This window comes from Apaloderma vittatum, unplaced genomic scaffold (genome assembly GCF_000703405.1).
Source record: "Apaloderma vittatum isolate BGI_N311 unplaced genomic scaffold, ASM70340v1 scaffold18783, whole genome shotgun sequence".
In the NCBI taxonomy this organism is placed as follows: domain Eukaryota; kingdom Metazoa; phylum Chordata; class Aves; order Trogoniformes; family Trogonidae; genus Apaloderma; species Apaloderma vittatum.
The window spans coordinates 38,036-55,886 of NW_009706669.1; the positions used below are offsets into that span (position 1 = coordinate 38,036).

Below are 17,851 nucleotides of genomic sequence, written 5' to 3' on the forward strand. Positions count from 1 at the left end.
CCCCTGTTCTGTGCAACCATTAGTGAGAATCCAGCTGTTAACCGAAATATTTACTGGTGAACAAAACCCATCCAGACTTGGGAAGCATTTTGGAAGCAGTGTCCACATAAATATCTCATATAAACAAGACAGTATCTCTACAACACTGTTTTGGCAAAATTCCCTTGCTGTTTCTAATGCAAGATCAGGTCTGTTATTCAGAGCCATGGCAGGAACATGAAAGCATGCCAATCTCCAGAGCCAGAGCCTGACTGCTCACAGAAAATCATGTTAATGTCAGGCCACTACAGAGTTGCTCCAGCCCTGAAAAATGGTAGGGAGGAGACTATTGCCATGCTCTGCCTCAGTCTGGGTATGGCTCAGGAGGTATAACTCATCCACGTCAGAGGACTACACCTAGGCTGGCTTCAACCTGTCACCATGGCTTTCTGACATGAAACTCGCACCACAGCTGTCTCAGCTTCACCTCCTTGCATTCACATTTCAAAGCTGCACCTCCATTTTTTGCACCATCTGTTGCAGCAGACAAAGTCCATGCCATATGAGGCAAAACAAAAGACAGAGCCTACAACTCAGGGATCTGCCACTTTTAACCCATTTTCTCTCCCCAGTTCTTTTCACAGACAGACATGGGTTGGACACATCACATCCTCTCTGCTGAGGGCCTACAGAAGGGAGTAAACCAGAAGAGCAGTCAAACCACATTTCTTTTTGGCTAGGAAGAAAAAAGGAATTGCTCTTGCTTTTTTACATTGTTAGGCAGGTATATTTGTAGTACTGGGTGATCCATAAGCACACTTAATGACCTAACTCTCCGGATTCCCTGGTTCACTGTATCCAGGTGCTTTCCTGCAAAAATCACTAAACAGGAATGGCAAAAGTCATCAGAGAGAAAAAAATGTAGTGAAGCTGCAAGTGGTTTTGTTGTTTGTGTTCCGAGTGTCACATTCCAATTAACACAGGTTTTATTTAATTGTTTAAGATATTGTAAATTTATTAACTCAATCCTCAGTACAAGCAAGTTCTGAATTTCTAACATATAGCACAAGAAAAAAAATAGATTTAAGTCAACATTATCAGCTTTCAGCACAACCATAAAGCAGCGAAAGGAACAATAACAGTAAACGTTTATTTTCTTTCATAGACTTTTAAGGTAAGGCTGAAAACATGGCTCCAGCTTGGGTTGAAGAGAAGACTTTGGTCTCCAAGGCTGGTTCAGAAGAACTACAATTTAAAGAAACAAAGCCCATATTGACAAAAAGTGCATCTGCAGCCTATAACAGAAGCTACCGCATCTTCTTGGGGAATAGAAACAACTACATTAAAAGCTTATTTTGGTTATTTCTGTTCTTCTTTAAACATTAAACATTAAAGTCCTCAACTCACCAGGGTATTTGCGGGTTTCACACATAACTTCCATAAAGTTGCAGTAACAGCAAAATAGGGAGGTGGAATCAAATCAGAGTGAATTAATATCCAATGTTCAAACAGTCAGCGAACACCGAAGACAGCAAGCATCAGCAACTCATTGATATGTATGAAACACCTGCTTTTCAGCTTTTTTTACTTTTTTTTTTTAAAAAAAATATCAGTGAAAGTCACGATTTTACCTCATCGATATCTGAGCAGCTAACTCCATTTCCCGTGAGCCCTTCAGGGCAGGGGCCGCACTGAAATCCCTCTGCTGTATCCACGCACCTGACTCCCCTGAAGCAGGAATTAACTTCACATTTGGGTTTACTGCGCCTGGGAAGCTGAGTTGGAAAATTCACAGTTCCCAAACCTTTAATGCAGAAAGAACAACAGTTTCATGGTTGAAAGAAACATCTATCATGGCGTTCAGCTGGCAAGCACTCCTAATAGATCCACAAGATGCTGCACAGCAGGGGCTTCGTGTTTCTGCACTGTGCTGCTACCAGCTGTGCTGTGACTGAGGAGACTTCATGCTGGGAGTGGCTCAGCAGCTTGCTTCGTCCCCAGACAGGGCAAATTAAGCCTATTTTGTCAGGCCCACGTGCTTCTCCTGGCTATACACAGGAGTCCTCCTGCTAGGTTAGTCCCAGCGCAGATCTGCTGCTGGCCAGGGGAAGAAATTCTGAAAGCCAGTGACCTAGGATGGCCCAAGGCATTCAAGTGTGATGGTAAACCGCATTTTTCCGGCTAAACAGGCAACGCTACCACTTCATAAGGAAAACAGTGCCGCGGTTTCACAAGAGCACATCTGACAGTCTACAAATAAGAGCAATAGAGAACAGCAGCTGGCAGACCATGGGCACACAGCAGGACATACAAGTACACTGGCTGAGGTGCCCACACAGAGACCAGCCCGGGGAAAAATTAGGGTTCTCTGAGCAGGTGCTGAATATTGGTACTGATGCATGCAGGACTTAGACACTTTTTCTTCGGCATTGCACATAAAGGTTAACCTGGCAGGAGCTCACCTTGAGGCTGACAGACTGGAAGAGGAAATCAGCTAAAGAGTGTGATGAATTTAAGGCCTCTCACCCTATCAAGCGAGGGAGTATTTAGTTTTTTACAGAATGCATATGTATTCTGATTGCCAGTTGTGTAGGAGGGCCATGCACTGGCATATTGGGAAAGCACTTACTTCTTCCATTTAGTGAAAAGATGGAAATCACCTTTTGAGTCTTACTGCCGTTAACCAGTGACTACCTACTTAGAATCAGATGACTTTCAGACAGATTGCATAGAATCTTCCTCAGACTGACAATACCAGCTACAGCAGAACATGTTTCCCCCTTTGTCCTTCTACTAAGATAGCTCATGAGATATCTGGCAGGTGATGAATCCCTCCCCAGGAACATGTGTCATAGCTTTGTGGCAGAGCGAGAACTGACACTACAAGGTAAATGGTACTGCTTGGTTTAGTGGGGTTTTATCCCCCAGTAGGTGATTTCCAGGTCTAGGGAAACTGAAAGCCTTTTCTTTAATGAAAATCTATTCTAAGTTTGTGTCCCGTACATCTAGAACTTTAAACACGGTATTTTTTAAAAAGTACTTCTTAGAAGGCACATTGAGCTGATGCAATCAATACTGGTTTTAAAATGACTGTACATCTCATCTGGTTGCCTTTTACAGGCAATAATAGGAATACTTACCACATGCTTGGCACTCAGCTATGGTATTTCTCAGGAAAGTTGTTTCTTTGACCTTAAGGATATAGAAAATAAACATTATACGGATACAGGCAGTTCCAGTTTGCATCTCACTGCTGAAAGAACTATTATAATTTTTCCCCAAGATGCCACTCAAACTATGCAACATAACCACCCTATCTTGAAATCTGATGTTCTTAGTACTCCATAAAATTAAGGACAGTGTTAATGGTTGCACTTCAGCTCTGTGTTCATCAACAGGACACTTTAAGAATGACATGCTTAACTAAGGGCATGCACCCACAGCAATTCCAGTTCTGACACTCACTAGCAACTGGAACAAATCCAATTTTAGTTCTGTGCAACAGACCTAAAGGCTGGGATGGCTACTCTAGTTCCTCTGCACTTAAGACACTAGATTTTCTGGATCTGAATAAGCAAGTCCCCTACACTCCCACATTCAGTTATCTTCCATAGTGGTACCAGGACGTACATGGCTATTTCTCTTCCACTATGTCATCCCTCTGAGGCAACGAACTTTACACAGGAGTTTATTCTTATGTGAATTATGCCCTAACTCGTATCAAAAGTGTCCAGCTTGTGATATTTCATGCCGGAGCCTTTATAGAGTACCTGTTGTCTGAGAAGGTCTTTCACATCTCCCAGTAGTTGGTTCATCTGCAACATTTGACCCATCAGCTGCCTATTAAAATCACCTGCAGGCACATAGTAGAGAAAAAAGTGCACAATGAACATAACTCTCCTTCACTTGTCATAATAATTTCTGAGATACAAGATGGAAACACCATGAAGAGCCAAGGAGGGTAGACATTATAGACTTAAGCCCAGTAGGAGTCCTTAGAACAAACAGTATCTAGCTCCATTTTTTATAGACTGATTTGCAAGAACTCAAGTTTTTCCTGTATACCACAGAAACAAGCGAAGGAACCTCTCCACAGAGAGAAAAGCAATCTGTTCTTCTTCTACCACTATTTCAGTGTCAAGGCTCTCTGGTAAGATCTGACAACACCAGCAACTAATGTCATCAGTGTTACCGGTGCCCCCCATGTCTAAGGCCTGCAACTTCAAGCAAAATCCACAGGAGGGCATGTGGGGGCACGAAGTATCTGTGCACACAGTGGGAAGTCACCCTCCAGAAGTGTATTCCATGTCACCACAAGTGATTCCTGCATACTTTTGAGTAAGCTCACTGTGCAGCTCCAACCATGAGTCACAAGTGCTGCTCTGACAAACACGATGCTTCTAATAACAGGGACAGTCATTTGACTTCTTCCCAAAAGGCAGGTCATCACGCTATACACAAGTTTCATGGATGCATTTGCTTCTGGAGGGTTCAGAGTTTGTATGGACTCACAAAACATCTACTCATTGTGCTATGAATGCACACCAAAGCCAGTTCTCCGGCCTCTAAAACAAGACCAAAAGTTACTTCTGTAATGAGCCATAGGGAAGGACCAGAATCAACCCAAGATATTCACATAAGATTCTTATCTGTTAAATAAAACATTATTTTTTACCCAGTAACAGAGGAGAAGCAGAGAGCATGGTCAGCACAGTAGCCTGTCACACTTTCTGTTTGTAGCTCTCTTGAGTGGCTATTTGTTTACTTCTGTATGTCAAAACAGATTTCACAAATACATGCTCTTTCACATTCTGAGCAGGCAGGATATTTTGGTATTATGCCCAATGGCTTCAGGGAGGTTTACTCATGTGTTACTTTTCTGAGTACTGAAAGCTTATATGAAAAAATGCTTTTCTTAATGTTTACCTCATTGTTTTGTACTTCAAAGCATGTCTAACTGTTTCCAAACATTCTAGTGGGAATCATCCAACTTCTGACATGCTACATTTTCCTCATATGCAATTTTCTCATCAAAACACTGAACAAGTTTAAAGACTCAGGAACCACCTGTTCCAGAACCTGCCTTGTTCTAGTCCCAACTGCATCCTTTTGTTATTTGAGAGGAAGGCGGCAGGACTTAACATCATGGCTATTTCAGCATCCTACAGTAGAACTTGGCACATAGGCTGTCGGGCAGATGCTGGGGCCTGTTTTTGTTTTCCTTGGTTCTTTCAAACAAAGAATGGCTTAGGCATTATTGATTGAGATTTGAAAAAAATTCTCAAGATTTCAGATGCTGTTTGTTGGCTATCATCTAAATCAAAACCAGATCTGTTCAGTTTTGCAGACTGTTAAACATTAAGCGGACTAAACCTGCCGTGAACTATAGGATCTGTTTGCAAGCTTAGACAGCCACGCAGAAACAGATGACTTCCTAATTTGTTAGGTTTTTTTTCTCCTTTCCATTTAAAGCCAAGTCCTATGGTAGGCCCACCTGCAGCAGAATGATCAGTGATCGAAGGTAAGAGCTGAGAGAAAAGGCCTTTCAGGGAGCTGTTGGTCCATAGTATATTGTGGGGTGGCTTTTCCCAGAAGTGATCTGGGTAAGCAAAAGGTACAACCTGAAGCTATGCAGTTATCTGATCCTACCATGTATTCTTTCTCATCCATTCCTCACCTATGGAGACAGCTCCCTGTTCAGCTAGTCCCTAGCTCCGTACTCTGAGTCAGTAATGACCTGAGTAACAGAATGGCTGTCACAGCAATAATTAAATTCAGAGACAGATCTGAAGCATTACTGTCCATCATGGAACTTAAGTCCCTTGACATGTTTATCCTCTGTAAGCCTGAGGTCATGCCAAGGAGCTACTCTATCTTTCTCCTCCCAGGACCTTTCAGTACAGAATCACAGTGCGGTTTGTATTGGAAGAGACGTTTAAAGACCATCTAGTCCAACTCCCTTACTATGGCAGGGACATGTTTCATGGGGTCAGGTTGCTCAAAGCCTCATCCAACTTGACTTTGAACACCTTCAAAAACAGGGCATCCGCAAGTTCTATAGGCAAACTCTTTGGCTGAGCGTGACACAGTTATTTTTTTACACTGTGTCAGGTTCAGGTGCACTGTATGAACTAGAGGACCTTCAAAGACCCCACTTGAACTGACTGTTTTGTGATAATGATTATGAGCAGCATTCTAATCTCATCTAGCAATCTAGCGCATCTTGGACTGTATTTTCCTACCCACATGGGAAGATACAAACGCATATGTTCAACCTCTGTCTAACCGTCATACACTCTCCTCCACACTGCTGAGGCATCTCTGCCTCACAGACTGAACATGGACAGAATGCTGCTGCCACAGCAGTGAGCAATGACCACGCACACGGCCAAAGACATGTACAGTTACTCAAGTCAAAAGCTCTCCCGAGGATTTTCCCACTAATATGAAAACACATGTTTTTACCAAGATATATAGGTATCACATCCCTACACAGCTAAGCAGTTGCATTCCAGCTTTTTCTGGCTGAAGGCAGAAAGGCTGTGGTTATCTGATATATTGCTCTTGTAAAAGAGCACTGTGAAGCATATAAAAAGTACAAGGCATCTGAGTTAATATTGTTGTTGGAACATTTACACCTTTTCCTTTGGTGGATTTAACTACGCAGACTTTGAGTATATTCATGTGAGTTGGTTTATTATTATAATTAATATGATACTAATTGCATCTGAAGGTTATAAGCAACTGAATTTGAGAGGCTCAGCCAGGTACAGGCAGCCCTGGAGTAACAATATCTCTCTCTATTACTACCATTTGTATCATTGATTAATGAGCAAAAAGTTACACATGAGAAAGGTACAAGTCTGCAATCTGGAAACCATGCTAATCGAGCTGTGAGATTTTCCAGAAGGAAACACTGAATTACCCTCCTCTTCTATGTGCAAATGCCTGTTGAGTTAGGGGAAAAGAGACCTTTGATGATAAAACTCTGTATTTTTTGCCTAGGTATATATATGTTAAGGAGCAAGAAAACAGACAAATGTGCAACTGAGGATTTACATAGCTAAAAGGAAAACCAGATTCTGTTGTGACCGCATACCATTGATGTCTACCTTCATGTAACATACCCAGGATGCACTTACATAATATCCGTACGTTGCCTCTATTCTAATCAAACATAGCAGTGCTGCAGGGTTTGGTTTGGCAGAGGGGACAGAAGAGTGTGTGGGAGAGAGAACTTCTCATGGATCCTATTTGAAACCGTGAACTCACTTTTATTTTCTTGCCATGGTTGTCACACATTAGCATATTGTACACACAGTGTGAACTCATTCTTCTCCCTCACTCCCACAAAAGAAAGGCAGGTTGACAGGGACTAGGAAGGGGTACAAATAGGGGGGCCTAGCTCAGGGAGAAAAGGAGTTGATTTTGGAGCAGAGTTCCAGTTCATCAGGTGACAAAAGCCTCAGCTAACTTGCAGCAGTACTAGGGGCTGCCTTGCAATGGTTTTTCCGTGGATCTTCCTTCCGGCCCTTCTGTGAGGATCCAGGAAGCCACAGACGCATCAGTGCCAGGGAAGGTCATGGAGTAAACCATCTTAAAAGCCATCACACGGCACAAACAGCACAACCAGGGTATCAGGCCCAGTCAGCACAGCTTTATGAAGAGCAGGTTTTGGCCAACCAATCTGATCTCCACTTATGACAAGGTGATATGCTTAGTGGATGTGGGAAGAGCTGTGGATGTTGTCTACCGGGACTTCAGCAAAGCCTTTGACACTGCTTCCTACAGCATTCTCCTTCAGAAGCTTACTGCTCAAGACTTGGACAAGTACACTCTGCACTGGCTAAAAAAATGGCTAGAAGGCTGGGCCCAAAGCATGGTAGTGAAGGGAGTAAAAAGTCTGGTCACAAGTGGAGTCCCCCAGGACTCAGTGCTGGGGCCTGTGCTTTTTAATATCTTCACTAATGATCTAAATGAGGTGATCAAGTACATCCTCACTAAGTCTGCAGACGACACCAAGTTAGGTGGGTGTGTCAATCTGCTGGAGGTTAGGAAGGCTCTGCAGAGGGATCTAGACAGGCTAGATCAATGGGCCAAGGCTAACTATGAAGTTCAACAAGGCCAAGTGCTGGGTCCTGCACTGGGCCACAACAACCCCTTGGAAGTCTACAGACTTGGGGATGTGTGGTTGGAAGACTGCATGTCACAAAAGGAACTGTGGGTGTTAGTGGACAGCCAGCTGCACATGAGCCAGCTGCACATGAGCCAGCAGCGTGCCCAGGTGGCCAAGAAGGCCAACGGCATCCTGGCCTGTATCAAAAATAGGGTGGCCGGCAGGAATAGGAAAGTGGTCATGACTGCGTACTCAGCACTGGTGAGGCCACATCTCAAGTATTGTGCGCAGTTCTGGGCCCCTCACTACAAGAAAGACATTGAGGTGCTGGAGCGTGTCCAGAAAAGGCCAACAAACCTAATGAAGGGTCTGGAACACAAGGCCTGTGAGGAGTGGCTGAGGAAACTGGGATTATTTAGCCTGGAGAATAGAAAGCTGAGAGGAGACCTTATTACTCTCTACAACTACCTGAAAGGGGACTGGAGAGAGGAGGGGTCAGCCTTTTCTCCTGAGTAGCAAGTGACAGGACTACAGAAAACGGCTGCAAGTTGTGTCAGGGGAGGTTTAGGCTGAATAATAGGAAGAAGTTCTTCACTGAAGGGGTCATCGGGCATTGGAACAGGCTGCCCAGGGCAGTGGTGGGTTCACCATCCCTGGAGGTATTTAAACAACATGTTGATCTCGTGCTTGGGGACTTGGTTTAGTGGTGACCTGGCAGTGCTAGGTTAATGGTTGGACTCAATGATCTTAAAGGTCTCTTCCAGCCAAAGAGATTCTGTGATTCCCACACAGATCCTCAAGCTCTGTAGCCATTGCGCCAACACGGTCTGCAGCCTCTCGTGTCCTTCTTCACACCTTATTCCTCCCCACTCCAGGACATTCCAGCAATCAACCAATGATGAATACTGGCCATATGGATCAGTACATTTATAGGTCTTGCTGCTCTATTCATCTATCTATTTTTATAAAGCCTGTAGCAGTGTATCACATTTAGGATTACTTCCTGTCTAAAACTGTCTGCAATCTGAATACTTAAAATATTAAGCTGGACACAAACAGATCATGATCACAAAAGTCTGTCTTCTAAATTAGGCTAAAAAGCCTCTTTTAATCATTACAGACTCCTCCTTCACTAGGACAACAGCTCATTGCTTTATTACCAGCAACAGTGACTGTCTTCTCTCCAAAATTACCTATTTCCAAAACATTTAGAGGAAATTACAATCGCTGTAATTAAGCCAAGCAATTGTTATAACTTGTCTATAGAGCTTCCCTACATTTTTAATATTCATCACATTGGCTTCTTTGCGTTGATATCCAAAGGAATAATTTTAACTTCTGGTTGAGGCCTTACCGGTGTACTGAGGAATAGGTTCAATTTGTTGAAGAAAACAATCCTGCAGGTTCCCCACTTGGGCAAGTGTTCCTCCAGTTACCAGTTTCAGCTCATCTAGGGTATCCTGGACTCATAAGAGAAACAGAGTTCACAATTCCGGTGCAACAATGGAAAAAATGTGAAGTATCAGACAAAGTTAATCTTTTAGAGAGTCTGCCCCTTTTCTAAGCATGCAGGGCAGCTACACTGTCCCCTTCAGGACCACCCACCACCATACGAACTGCAATAAAATCCCTAATCTTTGCCTTGCAGATTTTCACATAGCTATGGTTTTATTTTGAACTTTTTTTCACTATTCCAATACATACGATCTAACATACCAGGAAGTTTACATATTTTTATACCTGCAGTATACAAGTATGATTTTTTGTTGGTGTTGAACTGAATTCAAAGCAGTCTTCCATGCCACCCCAACAGGTTTACACTGATATCAGAAATGTAGGCACCTCAGCGATCCTCCATATAAACAGGCTAATTTTCAAGCCTGCAATGATACAAAGCGAGGGGACAAACTTGGGGGCAGAATGCCTTTGTGTCTTCTAATGCATATTTTGCATTAATGATGATGGAAGATGCTTGTGGAAGAGACTGCTGGTATGGAGATGACTGGAAGCTATGCCAACCTCTGGTTGGTAGACAGAGGGAAAAAAAGCTGTTGAAGTCAAACAAACATGGATTGGACTCTCCACCATTCTTTTGTCTTTTTAGTCCATGTGGCTTATCACAAAAGCAAAGCCACATACACAGCCAAGCGTTGCTCGTATTGAACACCTATAAGAAGCTGACGCCTAGACTGCAGTGAGGAAGGCAGTAATTTTTTCTTTCTTTCTTTCTTTCTTTCTTCTTTGTTAAGTAAGCTAAAAATTCTGTTTAAAACTAATAGCATAACTACTACTGGATTCAATGAAGGTAAGATTTAACCTGTTCCATGGCGAATTTTCATTTACATTTATTTTCAAAGTTAATACTCAAGTATTACTGAAGGACCATTGTATAGAGTGTGGCTGCTGTGAGGACTGAGGGCTGGAGGATCCTTTGTGATCCCTCTAAGTGCTCAGCCTGCTCCCAGTTTTCCCACTTACCTGTGGCTTCTCCTGGAAAGTGCGCAACTCTACTGTCGCCAGCCTCTGAGATAGTGCTGAAAACGCTCTTGGCAGGTCCTGAACAGCACCTACTTGCAGGCAGTCCAGATATAACTCCATTGTGTTCGATCCTTGCTGCAGGCCACTCAGCCACAAGATGACAGCATGGGGTTTCCCATCAGCCAGCTGGATGTTGCTAAAGATCACTGAATTCAGCCTCCCATCGCTCTTCAGATAGCGCAGCACCACTAGTACAAAATACACAGAGGGACCATCAGAGGGTAGCAGATAACCCACGGCTGATCAAGGAAGATCTTGTGGAAATCGGAAATTGCTTTGGTATTTTTCCACATATCAGCTTTTGTAAATGCATCCCATATGCAGATACAAATGGTAACAATAAGTGGGATAATGACTCTCAGGGCACGTTTACCAGGACTCCAGCATGACTCCACATTTGCTGGCTGCACAGTGTTTTCCATTGCTTTGCCCAGGCCGCTCTAACTGCCTTAGCCAATGCCATACAACAGAGCATATCGTGCTAAAATACAAGCGGTAAAGGGTGTAGCGGACAGCCTGCAGTCAGCACCTTGGCAAGTACATAACTAATTGACCTAGAAATACTCTGTAGCAGAAACGTACCAGGAGAAAAATCCCTTTCAGTGAAGCCATCTGAAATTATATCCAAACACATCACTAAAGAAACCAAAGGAAGAAAGATTCCAAGCATTTTTCTGTAACAAAGAGTAAGTAAAACCAAAACACAATGCAGAAAAGACATATTCCTCTCCCAGAGATGACTAAGCTCTCTCATAACTCTTTTTTAAGGCATTAGTGAATGACCTACTTGATAATTCATGCAACTAATTCTTGTTTTATTAAGTAAAATGCACCATCAAAAAACACAACAGCAGACAAAGAAAAACTCTTACATGCTGCGTAATATTGAAAAAATGTCCCTTTCCTGAAGAAATTGGATCAGTAAGCTAGGATCTGCAAGCTAAATCTGACCATCTAGCTTGCTCTCTCCACAAAATCTCTTGCTGGCTCTCTGCTTGCGTATCTGCAGAAGTAACAAGCTGAGTGCATCTAGACAGTGAATAACTACTCTACGAAGTTAGACAGTCATTATTCCATGATCCCACTGATTATTAGCCTGAATGTCATGATAACAGACAGTTGCGTTGAGAAGTCAAGCTACACAGATGCCAGCACCACAACAACTGGCTCTCGTGAACATCTCTTTCAAGTTCACAGAGGTTTGCTACTGTTGCACTGGGCCAGAGCTCACAAATACTCTGAGCTTCAAGAAGCAACTAGATTAACATGACATCAACTAAAAAACATGGATATAGTGGAGGGAAAAATCTCTTCTTGACTTCAGAGTTAACAACACCTACCCATTTCTATTCACATAACAAATTATCTTAGTCTGTCTCCACTGCTAACGTATCTGCTTTAATTCTGTAATACGTCTTTTGTCACAGATCTGAGTTATTTGGTACATGTTCCTTAGTATTTTTCTAATTCCTCAATCTAATAATTAAAAGAATCCAGTTTTATACAGCCTGAACAGGGCAGGGTATGGCTCCATCTTCAAAGTCTACACTAGTGCTAAAGTCTCAGCAGCTGTGATCAATACCAGGAATCTTTTCATTGCTGTCTATGTCAAAACACTGCCAGAGTTGAGACTTCTGCAAAGGTGCACGAAGTCACTAGTAATTTGCTGAAAGGTAGTATTTCTTGGCAAACTCAAAGATCTGACAAGATAGGGTGCATTGCAGGCATTTGACTTGTGTGAATATTATGCACACCTACATATGAAAGCAAGGTCTTTGGATCTGGGCCCTGCATTCAGATTGACCAAACGCAGCAATAAGCTAGGGAAATAAAAAAAAACCGCAATAAACTCTGCCAGAATAGTTTCAGGACAAGTAGCAGTCTGGCTTGGAAGGAGGATCAAGTATTCCTTCCTCAGCCAAAGCCAAATATCCATCTGGTAAACTAGAGTAGGATTTTGAAGGGAGGTTTTGCTGGACCACAGCCCCTACAAGATTTAACTCATCCAAGTCCCTGCATCATGTGTTTGCTGCTAGGATATTCTGCACTGGCATTTGTGACAGTAAATAATTTACCTGTATTGCTTAAGAAACAGATTTTCAATTAAACTACTAATCCTGCCAGTAAATAGGAAATGCTTCACAGAATTTTGAAGTTGCATCCCTTTTAGGTACTTACTGCTATTTGTTCCTTAAAGGAAACATTCGTAAAGGGTAAGAAACCAATGGATGCTGTTTGCCTTTGAAAAGTATGTTGGTCTAATCAAAATAAGTTAAGCAGTTCCCCAGTAATTCAGATCTGTGCTTTAAAAACATTCAGGCATTACAAACACTTTAGTACCAGGTATACCACAAAAAAAACAGAACACGAACAAATCATTTGGAACACAGCTCTCAAATGTGGCACTTCAGGGGATAACTAAGGCCTGCTTTGGGTTACTCAGATCAGATTTGGGTGTGTAAGTAGGAGTACCATGCAGAGGAAGTACTATGCACATGTGCACCTTTCCAAAACCACAGATATGTAGACCTTGCGTTGTGCTAAGACACCAACACTGGCTCACCATTAAGTGATGATCTCCAGTCTTGAGAGGATCACAAACAGCACCCATGCTCCATACTTCCAGATCATCCAGAAGATCATGATCTTCTGGATGCAGTTTAACTTACTGTATGCAGTAATCATATGGGACACTTGACACAGAGATATCACACGTGAAAACACCGCCTACTACTCATACACTGCCATACACCTTAAACAATGTGCACTAAAGTAATAAGTCCTCAACAAAACAGCCTTGCTGTAAAAAGCCTCCCCTTTGTTTGATCAGTCCTTTACAATAGGAATGTTACAGATGTCTTCCATCTACTCAACAGTGGCCACTGACCAGGCAAGTTCATGCTGCCTATCTATATGCCACTATGCTGTCACAGACACTTCTCAAATACAAGAATAACATACTGAGGACAAAATCAAAAGATGCCATATAACCTGCCACCAGAAAGCCTCTTCAATTTAAGTGTATCAGTAACAATCAGGCATGCAGGTATTCTTGGAAATCAAGAGAAGAGTTTGATATGTACAGAATTGCATGTATATAGAGATATTTGTGTGGGTAAATATATTTGTGTATATATATATATATATAGTGTGTATATATATATAACATTTACACACAGAAGTGGGGGGGGAGAGAAGGAGTATGTATGATCTATAATTTATTTAGCAATTAGGTACGTTACTGTTACTTACTGATGACACTTACTGATAAAGCTGTGTGACCAACCCCCGACACACACATAGCACAAAAGTTCTCATTCCCTGACCTCAGAAGGATTTTATCAGGCCTGATAAAAACACTAACATTTTATTTAACCCATTCCCTTATTCTTTCCAAGGAAAGGTGTGCTTTTCTTCAGCATATATAGAACAATTTTCCTATGTATGAACTAAAATTTCCCAGTAGAGTTTCTCAGTATATAGGATTTAGTTGCAGAAATACAGCATTTGCAGCAGCAAATTATCATAGCAGTGGTGAAGTCAACGGAGCAACAATAATTTACACCAACGGACAATTTTTCACTGAACCTTAAAATTGCAATATATCCTAGATCTGCTCCAGAAAGTGATGACAGTTCTCCATTTCTAAAACTCTGCTGAAGTTCCTACCCTGACTCCTGATTAACCAATTTCAGTAAAAGGAGAATAAACATTTTAATTCACCCAGAAGATCCCAGAAGTGAATGGAATGTTTGTCTTTTGTAGTCACATCTAACCTCCAGGGTCAGCAGAACAAGAACCTGCCTTTCATATGCATGAAGCAGCATGTGCATGTGTCCCTCGCATTCCTGAGTAATAAGAACCAGTGATTGTCCCAAGGGGAAAAAGAAAAAGGAAAAACAAAAACACACAAATTGACTCCTTTCTCCGTACTCCATTATTTTCTTCCTTTCTCAGCATTGCTCAGAGCAAAAGCCACAGCTTTTGCTGTGGAGATGCCAGCACACTGTCAGGTCAGCTTCCCCTGGGCATGAGAGTAGCATCCAGTGAGAGGAAGGAAAAAGAAGGGGAGCGAGAGGGGATATAACTAAAACTTCTGTCTTGTGACTGGAGGTGGGGGAGGCTAAATGGTGACAGCATGCAACAGGAATGGCTCAAGCACAAAGGTTAATCACGGCAGTTTTCAATATCCATCTGCGACACACCAATAACTATGGACCAGACCAACACTAGTTTTCCCCTATGTACTCCAAACAACTCACCTTTATTCATCCGTCCCATTACCGTAAATTCAAAATATTTGCTGTTGTCAGTTGATGAATACAGGCCAAATATGGTGGCTGTGCTCTTTGGTTGCAGTTTGAATGTTGAGAGCAAGTACATTGCATCCAGCGTAGGATCACCAAGCGCTTGTTGCAAGAGGTTTGCTGCCACTCTCTTGTTGGAATATGGCAGAAGATCAAAAACTGAAAAATAAGTGAGTTTCAACAGCAATTTCAATACAACAACGACCAAAGAGGATTGTAGTCTGAAGTCACTCACTGGAGACTGTTCGCACTCTTCACTATTTCTATATGGACACTTTAAAATTAACCCAAGTTGTCCCATCTAAAATAATGTGAAAACAAAAATTAACATTTAAAAATCATCTAGGCCAACCACCCCATTGGTTGGGACATCTTAAGTAACCTGACCTAGTGAAAGACATTCCTCTCCATGGCAGCAGGGTTGGACTAGATGATCTTTAAAGGTTCTTCCCAATCAAAACTATTCCATGATTTTATGAAAATATCATACAGTTTTTGTTGCAACTGAATATCTTTTAGCAACTTTTTAAAAAAGGAATTACTAACAATTTAGTAACAAAGATCTCTAGTCTTTAAATTTGAGGGCAAGTATTTTCAAGTAGATCTCTGAAATTCTTCTCTTCTGATGACACACCTCAGCAGAAAGCTTTTTAACTTATTTCCTCTTTCATATATTCAGATGTTTTTGTTCACATTTCAATTAGACTGAGGATCCAGTATCAAAATTTTCAGAAAAATTTCCAGTGTAGTTATTCTAAGAAACATTTCAAAGGCATTTGCAGGGCATCAATAACAATGCTAAAAAAGCCAGGCAAGCATTATGTTGTTCAGAACCCCTTTCTCACTTCATTGACTTCTGAGAAGATACATTATATAAATAAGAGTCATCCTTCCCTTCTGGCACAGATAACAAAGGAAGACAGCGTTGAGAAAAAAACCCAAAACCCTGAAGGCAGAGTGAAAGCTGTCTCAAATTTTTTCTTTTAAGTTTTGCACAATGCATCAGTAAAGAGTCTAACATCATATTCCTACACGTGTCAGCTACTGCCCTTATGGCACTGAAATAACAAACTGGCTTTTTCCTCAATGTTCCTAAATCCATGACGTCTCCAAACTCGGTAAACTATTCCCTTAGGTTTCTTGATAATCTCCTATTTCAATCCACTACTATTAAAGCAGTATATATATTATACTCTTCTAATAAAGTCTGATAAATGACTATGCACAGGTATTATTTAAATATAAGGGCATATTTAGCCATTATATTCCACTGCTACTCCATAGGCCTACCACAACTGGGCCACATTTTTCTCCCACACCAGCACAGTGCTGTAGAGCAGCCCTAGCACCAGGCAGACAGTGAAGGCACATGAAAGCACATTGTGCCTTACCTTGATTCAAGCCAGTGGCTGTGACATTAGGTTTCGTTTCCTAGGACAAAAACCAGTGCAGATGAGTCTTTTCTACCCAGCACAACCATCATCGTTGACTAAGATGATGGGGCTATCCTACAGTTCCCTGCTTCCATATACTACAAGCAGGAGGTGACTGAAGTGCGCCCAGAGGACAATTGCCTAGGCACTCAGATCTACCCACAGCCACGTGCGAAACCCTGTTCCCTGACATTAGCCTGGGTTTGTGCTGCTTCCGTTGCTTATTCTGGAACATCCATTCATCTAGACACTAACATCATTTCCAAAAATAGAAAAATGAAAGGATTTTTCCCTTCATCTCATGAAACCATTGAAATACAGTTCAATATAAAAAGAATCAGGCACTTTGTTTGCATGTATTTGTAATACTGTTCTCAAAAAGTTAAGAAATGTGTACCTGAGACTGACCTAGTCAAAGAATTTCTCTTTCATTCAGTTCAGATTTACAATATCCCAGGACAACAACTGCCTCCAGTGAACCAGTGACGCAGGCAGCAGAAGGAAAAGGTTGAGTCTTTCATCACATTTAGTGCAAAAAGAGCATAGCAATTTCCCAAGTGAGAGACTGAAACGCAACTCACTAATCTGTACTGGTATTTTGTAGGTAATAACCACTCATAAATACGGCGGTGTCTTCTTAGCCAGAGCACTGCAGTACAGTACTTAGGTCTCCAACAGCACAAGATGTAGCTATACATTTTGTCCAGTCCTTCTAGGTGTGTTGGCTAATTTTATATCAATTCCTGTAAGACTAATAAATCTCTGCTATAGTCAAACACTATAAAAATACGGGACAAATACTATTAAATTCATGACTAAACACTGGCAAATACCTGTCTAACCTTAGGAAAAACATTTACTGACATTTTTCAAGTTTGTGTATTTAAATGAATATTCAAACTGGTTTGGTAGTTGTGTTATATAAAGCGCACTGCCTCAATAAGATCCTTTGGCATCATGTCATAGAACTCTCTCTTGGGATATTTTCACTGACTAGATCGATTCTTTAGTGTAAATTACACACACGCTAGCAAAAGTGTCTAGCAGAAGAGCAATGGGTTTATGAAAATCTATTTTACATTCCTAGCAGAGCTAGCAGAGAGACACAGCTCTTGGACCTTACAGAGTCAATTGCTTGTTTGGAAGGAACGAGAAAAAAAGATCCACAAGGATTTTAGACCTCATTTTTAGAAGAACCTCATCTTTTTGTTCCTCTCTCTGGAAAAGCTGACTTGAGAACAGATATAAAGGACTGCTGAAGAAGAAAACACAAGCAGCTGGTTTCAATTCATGCAGCGAGAGTGAGGAGTCAGCTATGCCTCCAAGCACAGATGTGCATACTCACTCATTGGGCTAAGTCGAGCCCACTCATGAGGTGGACCAGAATTTTCTCCCTTGCCTGCTCTCTGTGCTTGTTAGAGGGGACCTGCTCACCCTCCTATGAAAATGTTAACATGGAGTCAGCTACACCTTGAGAC

General features: G+C 41.8%; 1 protein-coding gene across 1 annotated transcript in view; it reads right to left on the reverse strand.

Annotated features, from left to right (window-relative positions):
* The window catches only part of THBS4 (thrombospondin 4), a gene marked incomplete at its 5' end in the record, with an annotated part of 34,278 nt that extends 19,179 nt beyond the window's left edge, over positions 1 to 15,099 (reverse strand). Inside the window, 6 exons of the mRNA XM_009865890.1 lie at positions 1,611 to 1,783; positions 3,120 to 3,171; positions 3,750 to 3,832; positions 9,450 to 9,555; positions 10,574 to 10,821; positions 14,896 to 15,099. Of these exons, the coding sequence (XP_009864192.1) occupies positions 1,611 to 1,783; positions 3,120 to 3,171; positions 3,750 to 3,832; positions 9,450 to 9,555; positions 10,574 to 10,821; positions 14,896 to 15,099 (866 nt within the window). The remainder of the gene's footprint in view (positions 1 to 1,610; positions 1,784 to 3,119; positions 3,172 to 3,749; positions 3,833 to 9,449; positions 9,556 to 10,573; positions 10,822 to 14,895) is intronic.
* Between the last annotated feature and the right edge of the window lie 2,752 nt (positions 15,100 to 17,851).